This window comes from Drosophila serrata, unplaced genomic scaffold, assembly GCF_035046125.1.
Source record: "Drosophila serrata isolate PLE 108 unplaced genomic scaffold, ASM3504612v1 contig_71, whole genome shotgun sequence".
NCBI lineage: Eukaryota > Metazoa > Arthropoda > Insecta > Diptera > Drosophilidae > Drosophila > Drosophila serrata.
In genome coordinates, this window is record NW_028256969.1 from 406,394 (window position 1) to 423,919 (window position 17,526).

General features: G+C 33.6%; 1 protein-coding gene and 2 long non-coding RNA genes across 3 annotated transcripts; 1 reads left to right on the forward strand and 2 right to left on the reverse strand.

Moving 5' to 3' along the window:
- The first annotated feature begins 983 nt into the window (after positions 1 to 983).
- Positions 984 to 16,798, forward strand: Gbs-70E (Glycogen binding subunit 70E). Its single transcript, XM_020950899.2, has 7 exons — positions 984 to 1,301; positions 5,614 to 6,555; positions 6,948 to 7,118; positions 9,759 to 10,139; positions 14,746 to 14,952; positions 15,012 to 15,324; positions 15,394 to 16,798. The coding sequence occupies exons 3-7, from the start codon at positions 7,027 to 7,029 to the stop codon at positions 15,568 to 15,570; spliced, it is 1,170 nt and encodes a 389-aa protein (XP_020806558.2). The 5' UTR covers positions 984 to 1,301; positions 5,614 to 6,555; positions 6,948 to 7,026; the 3' UTR covers positions 15,571 to 16,798.
- On the reverse strand, positions 4,025 to 5,855 carry LOC147644890 (uncharacterized). The gene is made up of 2 exons (XR_015272966.1): positions 5,644 to 5,855; positions 4,025 to 4,848 (listed from the first exon to the last, which is right to left on the reverse strand). It is a non-coding gene; the product is annotated as an uncharacterized LOC147644890 (long non-coding RNA).
- Positions 11,767 to 13,077, reverse strand: LOC110182777 (uncharacterized). The gene is made up of 2 exons (XR_015272971.1): positions 12,747 to 13,077; positions 11,767 to 12,035 (listed from the first exon to the last, which is right to left on the reverse strand). It is a non-coding gene; the product is annotated as an uncharacterized LOC110182777 (long non-coding RNA).
- Positions 16,799 to 17,526: the final 728 nt, after the last annotated feature.

Sequence of the window (17,526 nt, forward strand, 5' to 3'; positions counted from 1 at the left end):
TCTCCTCCTTTAAACCATCCTCTTGTGTTGTGTATACAAAATAAACACGAATAAATATTTGTTTATAAAAGCAAGCACATTTCTTAAGTACACACTTTGGTTTTTTAAGTGAACTAAAAATAAATTTCAATCAGGCCACATCTGAAAAGATTCGGTTTATTGTTTCTTTAATTGCTTATCAGGTAGCTGGATAATTATGCAAAATAAACATATACGTATATTATCAGATGGCAGGTACAATAATGCAATTTGGAACCTGTCAATTAACTGTTGTTGCTGTTGATTATATTAGGCAGGTGTTTACTTTTTGGATTATATCAAGTTTTAGATACAATTTTAAAAGATAAAATGAGAAAGGTTAAGACTTAGAGATAAGCTTAAAAATGGGTTGGCAGATAGAGATAATATAAACAAATGAAATGTTCTAAAAGATACATTTAATATCGTTGTTTATTCATACATAAATTAACCTTTAATGCCTTAAATATATAAGATACTAACTCTAAAATAAAACTGATTTGATTAAGAAAGAAGTATAAATACTTTCTTACAAGTAAAAGTAATTAAAACCATTTAGAAATTCTCTATTTCTCTGCTAGTCAAGGTGTCGCTTGCTAATTACTTCATCAACCTGGCCACAGGTATTACAAAACACAATTGAAATTCAAAACCCATTAGGCACAGTAAACACTCAAATTGTTGAAACTCTCCCCACAGTCTAGACTCTGTACAAAAACAGATGTTTATAAGTGGCACCCCTTTTTTTTTGTTTGTTCAGTGATTAACATGGGAATAATGAAGAGGTTTCGTCTGACTATTTTTAGGCTGTTGTTTGGGGAGTTCTCAATCGGCGAGGTTTATGGTCATTATCAGCAGACCGACACGCGATATCAGACGGTGCGGCGTTAGTGCCCAGATAATCTATATATGTGTATATATATATATATATATATATATATTTACAGATAGGTACTGCGACTTGTAGAGTCGGTCTTGTCTGGCGATGTCAATGGAACTATCGCCCCTGCCGAGATTATTAAAGACAGCCGGCGAAAACGTGATCAGTTGTGGTCGGGTTCAGATGCGGCTGCTGTTTAAAGCTCTCTATAAAAGTGTGTGCGCGCGTGTATATATTTGCATAATAAATCGCATAATTAAGTTTATTTTAATGCTGATCGCCGAGTGTCGTTCACTATAGTTGCAATGGAAAATTACGCGATCGCATTTGCGAGCAAAACACGCAACAAAATCAAAACGGAACTCTCAGGCCTCTCCTATAGCCTGTGACCCCGTAGTTAATGGTAGTTGTAAAGGTTACTTTAATTTGGTTAATTTTTAAACTTATTTTTAGTAAACCTTTTTTTAGTTTTTGCGACTTTTCCGTTTCCGCAGCGGAAGAAGGAATTTTCACAGACAAGTCAGTTGCCAAAAGAGAAATTCTTGCAGTGCGCCCTGTAAAGATTGAGGGTGGGATTGTTTTGAATTCATTATAAAATTAATTAAATGTTACTTTCAATTTAATTATGAGTTCTATGGAAATCAGATCTTCTTAGAAGATGAAAAAATTATTCCTAAAAAAGTAGCTACTTTTTCCAGCTAACAAAATAATAACAAATTAAAAAAATACATGTTCACCTATTTTTCCATTGTGGAAAGTATAGAAAACCGCCCTAATTAGTTATGATTTATAAGAAATAGCGCAGGCAAAAAGTAAACAAATCGGAATAGTGATCATCTTATATGTATATTTCACATCCTCAGAGAACCACCTCTGGGTTTTCTTTCTTCATTTCGCGATCACGCCTCGATCAGGTGCTCTAGGTCAGTTACGGCATGGCGATCACTCTGTCTTGTGTCTTGTGTCTCGTCCCAAAAATAAACCAGTTCTATATTTATGATTTAAGTTTATGCTGCGCAGTTTATCAGCACTTTTTTCGGTGGCAATCTTTCGGGTGAATGTATTTCAAGGAGGTCTCTGCATTGATAAGGCACCGATCGGGTCGCGCGCCTTGTGTCTAAATTTAAATCACTGCCAGAGGCCTGTAACTAGTCTTATATAGTATATATACTAAGGTAAAACATACTCTAATCATCTCTACAATTTGTTGAATTTTTTTACCGATAATAAAGTGTGGCCCGAATGATTTAGATTACTCGGCAGGTTTCATCAGACATTTTTCAAGTATTTGTTGCTGTGGGCGCGTGGTTGGTCCTCTATTTTGACTTTTCTATTAATTATGCTACGAATCAGTTTGTGTTTATTTTTTTTATTGCTAAAGAATTGTCTAGACATTAGGAATCAGCCGTAGTTTTCCAGTTTCAGTGTGTAGAACAAGCAAAAAAAAAATGGTATGTTTTCTTTAGGCTTCACGCAGCCAGGGAATGATGTTTGATGATGGAAATAAACCAAAGCAGCGTTTAATTTCATTTAAGAAATTTAAGAATATTCTGTATATTATAATAATATTTAATTTCAATATCCGATATACTAACCCCTATTTTTTAAAATCCCCTTAAATCATAATGCAGACTTGAACCACTCCTTAAAATGGAAAATGGAAAGTCGCCCGCATAAATTAAAAAATTTAAATGGTCCCGAACGACATCCGCTGAAACCAACAAACTATAATTACAAAACAGCATCCCGAGAGACTGTGAGGTACACAAGAAAGTCGGGTAAAATATGAAATTATGTACTAAAATAGACAAGATACATTTATATGAAAAGTGTGTGTCACTAAATTAGCCAGCGGGAAGCAAACTGCAGCTTGGGGGGAAATGCAAAATGCATTTTCAAGTGCAACCAAAGAGAGACAATTTGCAGAAAAAGAGAAAAAATGTAATTAAGAAAGAGAAAATCGTATCTCTCTGAGGGAAGTAATAGTAATAAAGGTACTGAGGGAACTGACTGCAGAAACCCTGCAAAAATATAAGGAAGAGAAATACCTTAGTAAAAAGGCGTAGGTTAAAGGGGGGTATCAAAAAATAAATTACTATAAAGACTGATTCGATTAAATATACATATAATTATGTCAAATGAAGACAATACTTTCCTATCAAATGTACAAGTTAATTAAAGACAAAAGTCAGAATATGTGCCATAGCTTATTGTATTTAAAAGCTATTCTTGAATATATTTTAGGTTCCAGTTTCTTAAATGGTTTATCAGGTAGAAAGCAAAAAAATACAATAAAGAAAAGTAAAACCGGGTAACCGAACTTGATATACCCTTTCAGTTTGCAATCGAATTTTAGCTTAGGATAGCTTTAAATATACCATTTTTTGAATCCATATTATAGATATTTTTATATGACAATTTTTCGAAAAATCAAAATTTAAAAAACTCATAGCTAAGTCAAAAAAGCATTAATTTTAATTCGGAAAGCTTTCCCATGTTAGTTTTTATTAGATTAATAAATCTGCGTACTCTATTTAAAATTTAAAAAATTTAAACATTTTTTCAATTTTTGAAAATTTGAATGATGTAACCCCTTTAAAAATTTTGACTAAATTTCGAAAAAAAATATTTTTGGTCCAGACAGGTCTAGATCGATTCGACTGTTAATGCTGATCAAGAATATATATGATTTATAGGGTCGGAAATGACTCCTTCACAAGCTGACAAGCTTCTTACTAAAATTATAATACCCAGCAAGGGTATAAAAACACATTTCTTAATTTGATTTAATCAGCTAACAAAATTAATTGAAAACCAGTCTAAAGTTACTGTTATTTGTAAGATTCCAATTTAAATTTTTAAGATATGTGATAGAATATTATATTGCTTATCCTTACATATTTGTTTCCCCCTTATAACGACACCCCTGGAGGATCTCATATGCTCTACTCACATGAAGTGACCGGCAAACTGCAACGAGGCACTCAAGTAACCACTTCTTTATGCACGCAGGGATCTCTCGAAACCGGCTTTCAACCTAGGCAAGCAACTGAGCCGGCCGGCCCGGCTTTTCAACCTCCTTCTCTTTAAACACCCCTCTGCACTGGGAAGAAAATATTTAAAAAATTATACTGAAAACATTTTGTTTATAATACTATTATTTTTAAACAAATATTATAATTTTGCATGATGTTAATATCAATTTAAACTTGGTATTAAATAGTATCACTTTAGGGCTTCAGCCTTTAAAATTCCCACTTGGTTCTAGCACAAAACTAATTAAGGCTGTGAAATACTAACAACGGATCCTTTGAAAAACTGTGCATTTAAGACATATCTTTGTTTAAGTGTTACCTTTTTAAATATTTACATGTATATTAAACTCAATTAAAATCTTACCTAAGAGTTCGATTTTTTTGGCAGTGCACTTAACAAATTTAGCCGATCGACTCTGCCTCTCCGCCCACTGCTTTTAGCCTCTTTTAACCCGCTCATACAATGAATTTCAATGAGATGCTGCTGAGTTGGCAACCGGCAACCGTTGAAGAAATTAAGAAAGTGCGCATTCAAAGTAAGTTTTTTGTTTGAGTGACACTCGAGAGACAAAAAGCGTGAACCCTTCAGAGAGATGCATTATCATGCGGTTAGAGATGTGATTTCAAATCACGCATTAGCAGAAGACCAAAAAAAAAAAAAAAGACTCAAGAAACACCGCCATGAGTGAATGCTATCCCGGCACGCACACCAAACACCACTCTTATTCCATAGATAAAACTAGCTCTCCATATAAAAGAGGTCCAACAGCCCAGTCACAGTTTTTCAGACTGCATTTCTGTGTTGAGTTTTGGTTGCATTCGACAGTTTCCGCTTTTGTCTGGGACATTTTTTTATGTTTTTTTCTTTGATGTGGGTACGTCAGATATCATGTGGGTCGAAATTGGTCTGGGGGCCTAGATGAAAAAAGGAAAGGCGACGAGAAAAATCAATTCAAATGGTTCATTAGTTTCTTTTTTTATCAGAGGAATTTTGAGCCCCTTTTACAGGTATTAAGTTACTGATTTTGTTAATATAAAGAAGATTATATGTATATTTCCAAAAAAGATCAACATAAATTTTATTATGAATATACCTAATTTAATAATAAATACATTTTTATGGATATTTATTGTTGATGAAGGTTATTATGGTTTAATTTCATTAAAAATATTTCTTTTGAATGTTGTATTATATATCTTAGTTAAACAAAAATGGAATAGCTTATCTCTCTATTCAAAAACTCTTATAATTCCCATAGCTCCTCTTTTACTGTGTAATTTTCAATACTCTTAAACCAGTTGTAAAATAAATATCTTACACAACATCTTTTTTAAAGGGCTAATTGATTTAAAGGTGACAAGAAATGAGAGCTATATAAAAAAATGCGTGGGCTGGAGACATAAATAAAACCAGAATCCACTCAAAAATTATATTTTGGATTGAGTGAAAAAGTATGACTGGAAAGAACTCAGACGACGGAGTGAAATTTTGGGGAGAACATAAAAATATTTAGAGAGCGGTACTGGAAAAAAAAAACAATATTTCAAATAAAACAATTGTGAAAAAACAAAAAACATAATAATAATAATACCCTACAGAAATTTAGATTACAAATATTTATAAATTATTTAAATAAATAAATTACATACAAAACTTAAAATCTATAATAATTATTTAAGGACTTAAACTGATCAGCACGTACAACATACCTAAACACAACGGTAAATAAATGGCCAAACAGCTGAAAATCGGAAAAACTGTTTGGCATTTTCCCCTGAATTTCACACTTGCGATCCACGAGGCGGGAGATTCCTATTCTATATAAGATCCCCGTGATCATGTCTCGGGGGCCTGACACCCGTTTTGACTTTTGTCACCGCCGGCGGCGCCAAAACTAATCAAAGCAACTAAAACTAAAACTAAAACTAAAACTACCAACACATAAGCAAGTAAATGATAATATTAAAATGCAATCAAAAAATGCAAGCCACGTAGTAGATCCCGAGAGAGAGAGAGCGAGAGAGAGAGAGAGAGAGGGAGAGCAAGAAAGTGATCACGCTCCCTCTTTCTCTGTGTGTAGCGATCGGATCGGGTCTTAACGGCAAGTCGCACCTCCGAACCATTTTCATTCGTTTTCGCAGCGCCGAAGCGTACGGTTCATAGGAGGAACGGAACGGAACGGAGTGGAACGAGACGGAACGGGGAACGCGACGCGAACCAATTGTTGCTGTTTTTTTGTTGTAACAGTTAATTGTTTAAAACAAAAACACACACGCCAAAAATTAAGTAATATTTGAGAAAAAGCCGCGCGAAAATCCATAAAAAATCGTTCGTTTGCCGTTTGTGTGCGAGTGTCCACGAAAAGTGCCCCCTCAACATTGGAGGATTTTAATAAATTCAATAAAAGTCCATTATTTTCATTGTCTGACGCACAAGCGTGATGTACATATGAAAAAGTAAAAAATAAAAAATAAAGGTTTTAAATCAAGAAAATCACATCTTAAAGAAAAGTGATTGACAGCACAAGAAAAACAAAAGAAAAAAGAAAAGTTCCTTTCCTCCTTGCCCAGAAGGAGAAGAAGATAGTGAATAATAGACGCAGAAAGAGATAAGAAATAACGGTTAGTGGCGAACTTCACCCCAAAACATAAACAAAAGTAGAAAATAAATAATATAATAATATCCATATCATGTCAAAATTCTATTAAATTGCTAAAATTGCTTAATTAAATAATGCCTAAATGTTATTATTGATTAAATTTGAAAAAATCAATATAATTTACAACCATTTCGACCATCATTAGTGTGTGTAAACATCATTAAAATAGATTACCACCTGCGATTAGCTTTAAAAAAATAATTACATAAATATATATATTATTAAGCGCTCATGCATTCCATTTTACATATATTATTACTTGCCAATCTAAAATATTTGTTTTTGCCATTTATTGCTTCGTTTGAAAACAAAAAAACAAATCGTTTAATTTTCTATATGTCTTTATTTTCACAGGGGCTTCCAAACACATAAAGTTCCTTGTTTGTAGAGAACATTTTGTAATCAGAGCACAGATCGAAGCCCTATATATAAAATGATTTCACACAGTCCGCCCATATTCAGTCACAGTCCACCCGTTAGTTTTCTGGCGGATTTCATGAGCGGACATCAGCGTCAATCGATAAAGTAAGTTTACAACAATAAAATAAATAAATAATAATAAATAAATATCCACGGCACTTGGCCGAATTTATTACTAAATTGATTTAAGTGAACTCACGAGTTTCGGCTGCCAATCAAAATAAATTAACCTAGTGAAATCTAAAAAGAGTTTTTCATGCCATGGAAAACTTGAGTTTTTTACCGGTATCACGCCTTAAAACAAACTTTCTTTTTATTTTCTTATCAATTGATAAAACTCATCAGGTATTTTTACCTGATACATTTTTAACAGCTGTGTGTATACGTGTTAAAAAAGAAACAGCAAAAAATGTTGATTAAGCAGTCGATAAATTTTCAGATTACATGATTATAACAAGAAATAAAAGTTGTTTTAAACATTTCCGTTGTTATACAACAAAAGGGATTATATGAAAACATTTCATTAAAAAGAAGGGTTTAAAAAATGTTGATTAGAAACTATTTTAAATTAAGATCTTATATACAAAGTGGTTTAGTTAAAATCAATTTGAATTTATTTGAACTTGGACTTTGGAAAACATTTAATAACAAATATTTGAAAGAAGATCTTATATACAAATGTGTTTAAAATTACATTACAAACCTAAGACTCATACTATTAATGGTTTATAATATTTTTTTTCTGTAATTCTTATGAAGAATAGAAGAATTCCAAGTTGCACCTGAATAAACAAAGACTTAACTAACACTTCTATTTAAAGAATGTAACAGAATTAATTTCTTTTAAGGCCACAATTGTTTACTAGACATACCTATTGAGGTCTTTAAATATTGAAGCAATTATGACACCTGTACCAGCTGTCATTTGGAAATATTTAAGCCAACTGCTAAATATTCTAAATATTAAAAACGAACTAAATGTGAAAACATTTCAAGAACACGATGAATGCAGGGGTACTAAAAATATTCCCGCGACTCAGGCTCGTTTCTTGGTTGACAACAGATTGGCGAACAAAAATATGAAGTGAAACCATTCAAGATCAAGGCAAGGCAAGACCCAAAACAAACATTTCACAAGATGCTGAGGTGATCTCTCTACCAGAGAGAGGAAGAAAGAAAAAGCTTTTGGGTTTGGAGAATCGTTCACGAGTTGGGGAGATGTGTTGCTCGCTTGGCGACAAATAAGCGCGTGGCGCTCAGATGATACTTTTTTTCTTTTGCTGTTTCTCAGGGGCACACGAGCCATCCCAAAAGTTATGATAAATCGGTAAAGGGAAGCTAGGGGTATATATATCTATATAGGGGCGAAAGCAATTGGTCCAATAAAACAAATTTGCGGCGCTTCATTTGCTGCACAAGCTGCATTTTGTAGAGAGAAACTTTTATTTTTGTTAGAATGATAAATGTACAATAACAAAAATCGTATAATTTATGGCAAGCTAAAAATAAATGTATAAGTATATATAAAGCAAAACAAAACGAGCACAAGAAACTGAAAATTTTACTCTCTAATAATCAGTTTGGATTAAAGATCTTAAGATAGAGTAAACCCAAGATAGTTATAACTCATTTATTATAGAAAATCCCTTAGGAAAACCATTCTTATCAGGGCATGCCCCTAAAAACCCCTTCAACCAAATCAAGTAACTCAGCTTTTTCTGAGGCAATTCCCTTGAAATTTTCACAGGAGGATTACGAATACCCATTACCCATGATCAATACTAGAAATAACCGATGTAACTCGGTGGTATGACATTAAAAACACTTCAAATTTTTAAGTTGCCAACTCAGGCGCAAAATATGCTGATAAAGGGTCGAGACTACAGCAATTAGCCAAAAAAAAAAGCAGTGATAATGAAACAGAGCAGACGGAAAAGTTCTCATAGCCAGGCCCAAGCCAAAAAATAGTGGTATCAGCATAGGATCAGCATATGTTTTTTTTAGCAAGCAAAAGTCCATCAGTATTATTAGTTTGAGTCTTATCAAACATTGACTTTTGTTAGTTTCATGTCTAGCCAAAAAATGGTATGATAAGTGGGATGACTGGGTGAGTGAGTGAGTCTGCCTGAAAATACATTTTCAGCGATGACTCAACGGTGAGCCCAAACAAATATGCTTCAATTCAATATTATATTTAATATTATTCCCCCCACACGACAAACCAAAATCAAGTGGGGAGGTCGCGCGCAACTCCCCGTTGTCTTATCAGCAATGTTTCTTTATAGACAATATAGGTATATGTATGTATATACATATATGTATATATATATATCAAGAGCTATATAAGTACCAGTCCAAGTAGTATAGGCCTCCGGACAATGGAGGCAAATAATATAGCAGTAAAAATTTAAAACCAAAGCCTCTTATCAGGACTGATAAAAGTGCAACTTGATGCGTAGATGCCGAAAATAAAAGAATGATCCGAGGAGAGGTCTTTATTTCTTTATCTATATAAAGAAAAAAGATCACAAAAAATGTGTAGCATCTGGTGATATTTTGTTTTTAGAAACTGGAGGTTTTAAAAGATAATAATATGTTGAATTGAAGACCTTTTGTTGGACCAAACTGAAGGTTCTATTGTACATTTAAAATATTTTAGTCAAAGCTTAAGTATCTTCTTTAAATTTAATCAAATTTCATTTACAATTTAATTAATTAATATTTCTCTCCTCTGTGTTAATACAGCTACAATGACGAGCCCAACCGTGCGTCTCGCTACTGCCGGCCCCAAGTGATAAGTCTGGCCTCCAAAGCCATGGTCAACAACGCCTCGGCGGCGGTCCAGGGACAGGGCCCCAATCAACAGAAGGCTGGTGCCACGCCCTTGGGCGTGGGCAGTCGATCCGGTCGGAGTTACCTGGAGCGTATGGCCTCCGCCCCGCTGCTCACCAATCAGCCCAAATCCTGTCTCAGCCGCAAATCCTGCCTGCATAAATCCCAGAATCTGAACAGCAGTTCATCGGCCAGACCCATCACCACAGATCTCTTGCCAACGGACAGCGATGTCACGGACAGTGCCAGTCATGGCTGTATGTGCAGCAAGGATAGCGACCATTGCGAACTGAGGTGAGTTTGAACTGATAAGATTACATCATCATAAAGGTAATACGATCGTGGAGGGGCGGGTTCAAGCACTTTGACGTCATGCCACTGAAGATAATGGCGCCGCACTTATAAAACCACCAACTGAACTAGTTGAGAGTCTTTTTTGTGGTCAGAACGGGTGTAACGCCCCATAAGTGATTCATTCAGCAGCAAAAGTTATTGAATAGATATAGATATCAGAGAAAATCATAAGAAAACTTGGAAAAAAGATACAGAGAGAGTTGGGTAACAGGAGAAGCTGAAGAAGGTTTGTCTGGGTAACTTGGTAGACTGTGGTTGGTCTGAAAGAAAGTCATAAGATCATATCATATATGAGGGTTTTCTATAAGAAGAAATATCTTTGATAAAAAATAGTAAATAGTAAAATACATACAGAAAATTAAGAAAACAGGAAAGCAATTAAAAACACAAATCCATCCTAGAAACCTATAAAACTCAAGTAATCAAAGCAAAAAAAGCCGCCTAAATGCCATTTCCCGTTTCCCCATTTATAAACAAAATAAATATATATAGTATTTAATTCATTAACAATAGTTCAAGTAGAAGCAGCAAAAAAAAAATAAATACAATCTCTTGGCAGTCAAACAACTTTCCCATAGACGTCACCACAGAGCACATGTCATTTGGTAAATAAGAACAGAAAGGCAATTGCATACAGCTTCTTCCCATAAAACCCATAAAATATACTCTAGGGAAAATTTACGTACATATACGAGCAAAAGCGAAAATGTTAAGCTAAATATAAGAACATGCAATTCCACAAAAACAAAATATAAATCATCTAAATGAGTGCAGAAATGTGCCAAAAGAAAAACACGCCACTGCATCGCGAATCGCTCGGAGGCTCTATCTAGTATCTTTCAGATAAAAAAACCGCACAGATATAGTATAGCACGGCAAGGCGCCATTATTTTCATTTTCTCTTTCTATATATATAATATATATTCTTTAAACATTATCGATTCATATGCGAGGCCCTGAAAAATAATATCTTTCGCTTTTAGCCAGCCCTAGGAACTGAAATTCCTTCTTTGCACTTGAATTTGACATTTAAAATAAAAGAAAAATTGCTAAAAATACGTAAATATTTGTAAATGTGTACATTAAGATAGAGAATAATAAATGATAGATGCATTTGCGTCAAAAGATAGAGGAGAATTTCTATTTGGGCAATGTCTAGACGAGCTTAAAACCCTCACAGCTTCTCCAAAATGAATGCAATTACTCCGTAATTATTTATTATCAATGTAAACCAGACGCGTGCTTTCAGCTTTTGTGTATACACTTTGCGGTTGCGTATTTCATATGCCTGGTTTTATCAGTTACGAAATGCACTGAGAGAAAATTAAGTAACTTGGAGGTAAATAGATGTAACCCTTTGACTGCATCTTCACTTCATTTATCATTGTGCTGTCACTCCTTGGCACGTCTTCTGAAACCGATTCCTTCAATCACATTTGACAGCCTATGAAAATATGCTTTCTTCTTTTCATAATTACCTTCCCACAACAAAAAAGAAAAGAAAAGCCAAAAATCATCAAGATCAAACCATTAAACGACGCAGACGGGTCACGTCAAGGCCGAAGAATTATTAGGCTAGAAGCGTGATCGCACTCTCTCTCTCTCAAGCGAAAGGCGTCATTATACACATCAATATTTTATTTTATTTTTTTTCGGGTGTAACGTAAACTAAAAATATTTCAACATTACAAAGCACACACACAGCTATAAGGTTATATATACACACATCTAGCAGAGAGGGAAGATGTTCATGCGAGACTCACGTGAATCGATCGGAAAATGTGAGGCTGTGGGGTTTGGGTGGCGTTTGCTGTAAAAATGTTGGCGCACCATCACCTAGGAAATTTTTCAAAAAATTCTGTAAATTTAAAAAAGTTTATAGACTTTTTTTTATAAAATTAAATGTCACTAAAGAAAGGGAACAAAAAATCCAAATAAAACTATTTTAAGATGCTGAGTAGTGGACTTTGACTTGCGTAGGGGAACTAAAACGTGCCAAGAAAAGACCTAATATTTTCGAAAAAAAGAAAAACTTGAAAATTTTGCCAAATACAAGACGGAAATGCCTTGATTCGTAAAACAAAAAATCACAAAAAATCACAAACTAAACCAATAGTAAAGGTCACCAAGTTTTGACCATCAAATTAGACAGTTGTAAAAATTTCAACAGGGTGGACAGGTTATTGACTTAATTACAAAAAATTTGGGGGACTCGAGCAAGGCTAAAAGATTGAAAGCTGCGGAATTGTTAAGTATTTTTAGGCACAATTTCCTTAAGATTTTGAGTTTTATTAAAAATCCCTTTTAATGGCTTCAAAACTTGTTTCTCCTTTCCCGAGTGATACCTTGCATATTGAGAAGCTGACAAATTTATGGACTTGTTGTAAACCGGACTCTCGAAAATTAAATGCAAACCGTAATGCGACTGCCCATTTAGGTGTTGAACCAAATGCATTCAAACTTGTTTCCCTTCGACGGGGGGGAAAAATGTTGGGGGAAAAATGAATGGAAATGGAAATGCAAATGAATATCTTTTATTTTTATTACTTCTTCGGGCGATCTCTTTTTAAAAGTTGACACGTTACAGGAAAGACCCGTCGTCTCTGTGGTCTCTGATTTCGGTTTTCTGATTTCTGATTTCTGGTTGGGCGTCGAGGCCCACACACGCCAGATAAGCGATCGCCACGGAAAGAAACCTGTTGAAGAAAATGCAGTAACAGCAGGCGATCATGCCCTCGATGCGTGATCGTCGATAGTCGACTCGATCCGTTTCGATCCGTTTCGATCCGTTTCGATCCGTTTCGAGTCGACTCGAGTCGAGGTGGTGCGATCTCCGGCGAATAAATACTACCAACCAGCCGGCGTTCAATAAACAGAGAGAGAGAGAGAGCCAGCCTGGCAATAGCCATTAAAAATTGTTGGCTATTTGTACTTCTCATATACTATATATTTAGCACTCGAGATGCGTTTTCCCCTCCGATTCTCTCCTTCAATTTGCAGACCAAATAAATTCTGCACCATTTGTATTTGTGTTTGGGGATATAGTAACCTGCCTTCAACTGACGGAAACTTTTTCATTTTCTCAGCATTAGTTTGGGTTTATTTTGGTTTGACAACAGTCAAGAGAGCTATTAAAAAATCGAGCCCCTAACTGGTCTGATTAGCCAAAATTAGTCTCAATATCTTATCGATTTTATGGTCAACTTTCTAAAAGGAAAAAATGTACATTTTAAATGCTATGGCTGATAGAGGGAATAATATAGCAGAGAACTCAGTTCCTTCATCAGAACTTAAGAATAAAAATTAAAAAAAATACAATTATTATTATTAAAAATATAGAACCATAAAAAGTATTTCTCTAAAACACCTTCCGACCTTTTATAGATAGATAAATAGGAATAGCCTAATAAATAGAGCTGATATACAATAGTAGGTTTTTGATAATCCTACTGCTATTTCACTATAACAAATTAGTTGAAATAATTGTAAAAAATATAATAAATAATAAAATATTTAGGAACAAGGGATATACAATATTTGGGCCTTAAAATAAATACATATTTCACACTTTACAGACACTTTACACTTCTTTACATTGAAAACTGTATTGTATCTTAATATTTTATATAGATATCTACCACACAGAAAACTCTATATATATATTTCAATATAAATATGTGCAGAAAATATTCCAAGGGATTTTCAGTGTTTTGCCAGACTGAAAATGGTTCCAAATTTGTTTCTGTTCCAAATTTCGGAAATTCCAAAATATATTTTAACGATTTCCTACATTTTGAATCACGAGTTTATACTTATATATATATATATCTTAGTGGGGTGTGTTTTTATTTACATTTAAGCCAAAGACTCGTGGGTTGAGTCTTTCCATAAAACCAAAAACAAAAAAATAAAGGAAGGCATTGGTGAAAAGTAGGCGTGTTTTACATATAGATTTAAGGCAAATCTTTGGCAAGATCGTACTACGTGACTGCTAAAAATAAAATTTAAAAAAACCAACAACACATATTCCATACACATTACTCTTTTTATGACGCAGGGAATTTTTCGGGAACAGCATTTTTTATTAAAGATAAAATATATTTCTTAAGAAAAGGGAAGTTAAACGAAAAGAAAAGAAAACCGTTGGTTAGTTGGAAAATGGCAAATAATTCTTAGACTTACACAGAAGATCCTAATTATCTGACAGGTCTTTAAAAAATGCATTTGACAACGACGCATTTAGCTAAACTAAAAAAATCAAAACAAACCAATAAAATCAAACTGTTTAGCTTAAAAATAGAAATCTTTGCGGACCAAAGAATCGAAGTCAATGACCATTAAGTAATTAAATACATATTTCCAAATGGGAATGGGGGGTCAAGTCAAACTGATAATGCTAGGGGTCAAATCTACATTTCTTTTAAATATAAATAAATATATATTTTAATAATGAATAGGTAATTTATATATATATATATATATAATTTATTGTGATGTACTCATCTGATGTGATTTCTTTGGTATTCTTTTTATTTTATTCGGACAGCCGTGGCCCCAAGAAGCATGTGATCTTTGCCGATGATGAGGGCCTATCGCTGACCGAGGTTCGTGTGATGTCCGAACCCTCGAATGTGCCGCCCTTTTGGAGCATGAAGTTCTTGGAGCAGATAACACAGGGCCTGGTCAGTCCACATCCGCCAGATCAATGGACGGTGGACTTTAAGCAGCCGGCCTCAGACTATCTATCATTTAGGTGAGATACTAAAAATAACTAAAATCTTATAAAATATTATAATATTTATTCCTGTGCAGACAAAAGATAGAGCGTGACTATGTTTCCCTGGAGAATGTGATTGTCAAGGATGAGGAGTCGATTGTGGTGGGCACCATTAAGGTGAAGAATATCGACTTTCAAAAGGAGATCATTGTCCGTGTGACCTGGGACGACTGGAAGAGCCAACAGGATATCTTTTGCACATTTGCCAGAGCCTATGGCCCGGCCACCTGTGCCCATGTTGTCTTCGATACATTCTCCTTTAAGATTACCCTGCCGCCATCCTCGAAGCGCCTGGAATTCTGCATTTGCTATCGCACCAACGATACAGAATATTGGGATAATAATGATGTGAGTTTTAACAATAAAACATAATTGAAATTATTATATATTTATAAATAATATATTAAATATTTTCAGGGCAAAAACTATACCATCAGCAAGCGATCGCCCTTTTATTACAACGCCCTGTCGCCCTATGATAAGGGTCAGAATCGCAATTCAAGCCAACAAATGCGGTCCACCCTGACCGATGCCTTGGCCAAGGTGCAGGACCAAAATGGCTGGCATCAGGAGCCACATACGCCATATTGGTAAAAAAAAGCTTGTTTGGTTAAAAATGGGGAAGTGGACTTCCCCTAACCAAGCTTAACAAGGATATAAGTTTCTCATTTAGGCCACATGAACAGAATCGGAAAGGAATTTTCAATTTTATTGACAGAGAGAGAGTCTAAAAGATTTTTACCACTTTTTTTGTTTTGACTTAAGCTTATAACCTGGTACAAATAATCCCAATTTTAAATGTGCCATGAGAGATATAGGGGGCCCATCGATAACTACTTTTATTAGGAAAGTGCCCGAAATTTGTATGTTTTTATTGACTTTTATTAATCCTCTAAAAAATGCTGTATGTTCGATTGTAAAAAATAACGAAAAACAACCAGATTTATATATATTTGTATGTTTTCCTGTGTATGCCTGTGTGATTGTCTACAACTCTGTATAACTGATATTAGATTTATGTTAAAACCAAACAAGAAAACGAAAGAAATCCCATATAAAAAACGGAAGGAGAAGAAAGGAATTTTGAGGCGTGAAGTATCCTAGCAAACCATTGTTTCGAAATTTTCTGCAAATGCAAAATAAAGAAAGCAAAAACAAACATAAAAACATACACACAAAAAATCAAACAAAATATTAGACCGTAAGCTTATTCGTTTTATTATTTTTCCCCCCACATTTTTATTTCTTTTCATTTCATTATACAATTATTACCCCCTTTTTATTTTTGGTTATTTGAAACGCTAAGACTGAAATGGCTTGTTACGGAGAAGAAAACACGTCCTGCAATATAATTATGAAATAAAATTAAACTAAAAGCACAACAAAATGGAAAACAAACAGTTCTTTGTCCTCATTGTTTTGTGTGATCCAGATCCCCCGACTATATATTCTACATATACATATACACCTAGCTAACTTTAAGCGATTTGTACATAAACAACAAAGAAAAAACAAAAAATATATATATATATATACCAGAAAATTGCCTGTTAAATACATTTATATACCTATGAGTTTTAAAATTAAGTCAAGATGTCTAGCTTGTAGTACTTAGAGGTTATTTAGTTAGTAAGCCAGACTCTCAGCCCAACTGACGTAACGTGAATGAATCAACTATATATATGTGCCCATATACATATTAAAAATGATTACTCTATGATTATTTAGTTTTTAGCAAAACTTATGACACAACGAGCCATTATATTGTCATATTCAGCTCATTGATCATAAACAAACAAAATAAATATATTTTTGAAAGAAACTCTTCCTTGAATTTTGTGTTTTTTTATTATGGAAAATAAAAAAACTTTTTGTATACCCTTTACTAAATATTAAATATGCTTAATTCCATGTATTAAAAAATATAGCAATTTCATCATCAAAATGCGATTTGTAAATCTTTATAAGACTGGGCTTATATCCTTTAATATGCTGTTTTTTATACCCTTTCCGGGTATTATTATTTTAATCAGAAGCTTGTAACCCAGTGAAGGACTCATTTTCGACCCTATAAATCATATATTTTCTTGATCTTCATCAACAGACAAGTCTTTCTAGCCATCTCAGGCAGAAAAAAATAAATTTAAAATTTTTCAAAATTTTATTTGTTAAAATTTTAAAAAAATTTGATACAATTTTAATATTTTGCTAATTTCAAAATGAGTATGTAGAATTATTAGCCTCATAAAAACTAACATAGGACAGCTTACTGAATTGAAATGAATGCTTTTTTGGCTTAGTTATGAATTTTTAAACTTTGAAAAAATCAATAAAAGTGTCATTAAAAAAGATTAAAAAATAAGTATTAAAAAAATTTGAATATTAAAAGATTATTATAATCAATTTCGGATTCTATCCTATAATTTAAACTAAATATAAATAATTTATATATAAACTTCGACTTCTTGAAGTTATTTCCCCTTCTTGTATAAGCATATTTCCTTTAAAATGCCTTACTTTTTAAACTTTAATTTCTTTGTTTAAAATCAA

Bases quoted from the DNA above. Each gene is read 5' to 3' on its own strand.
- Gbs-70E (XM_020950899.2), top strand. From the start codon at position 7,027: ATGATTTCACACAGTCCGCCCATATTCAGTCACAGTCCACCCGTTAGT. The intron at 7,119-9,758 runs GTAAGTTTACAA...GTGTTAATACAG, and splicing joins CATCAGCGTCAATCGATAAA to CTACAATGACGAGCCCAACC. The intron at 10,140-14,745 runs GTGAGTTTGAAC...TTATTCGGACAG, and splicing joins AGCGACCATTGCGAACTGAG to CCGTGGCCCCAAGAAGCATG.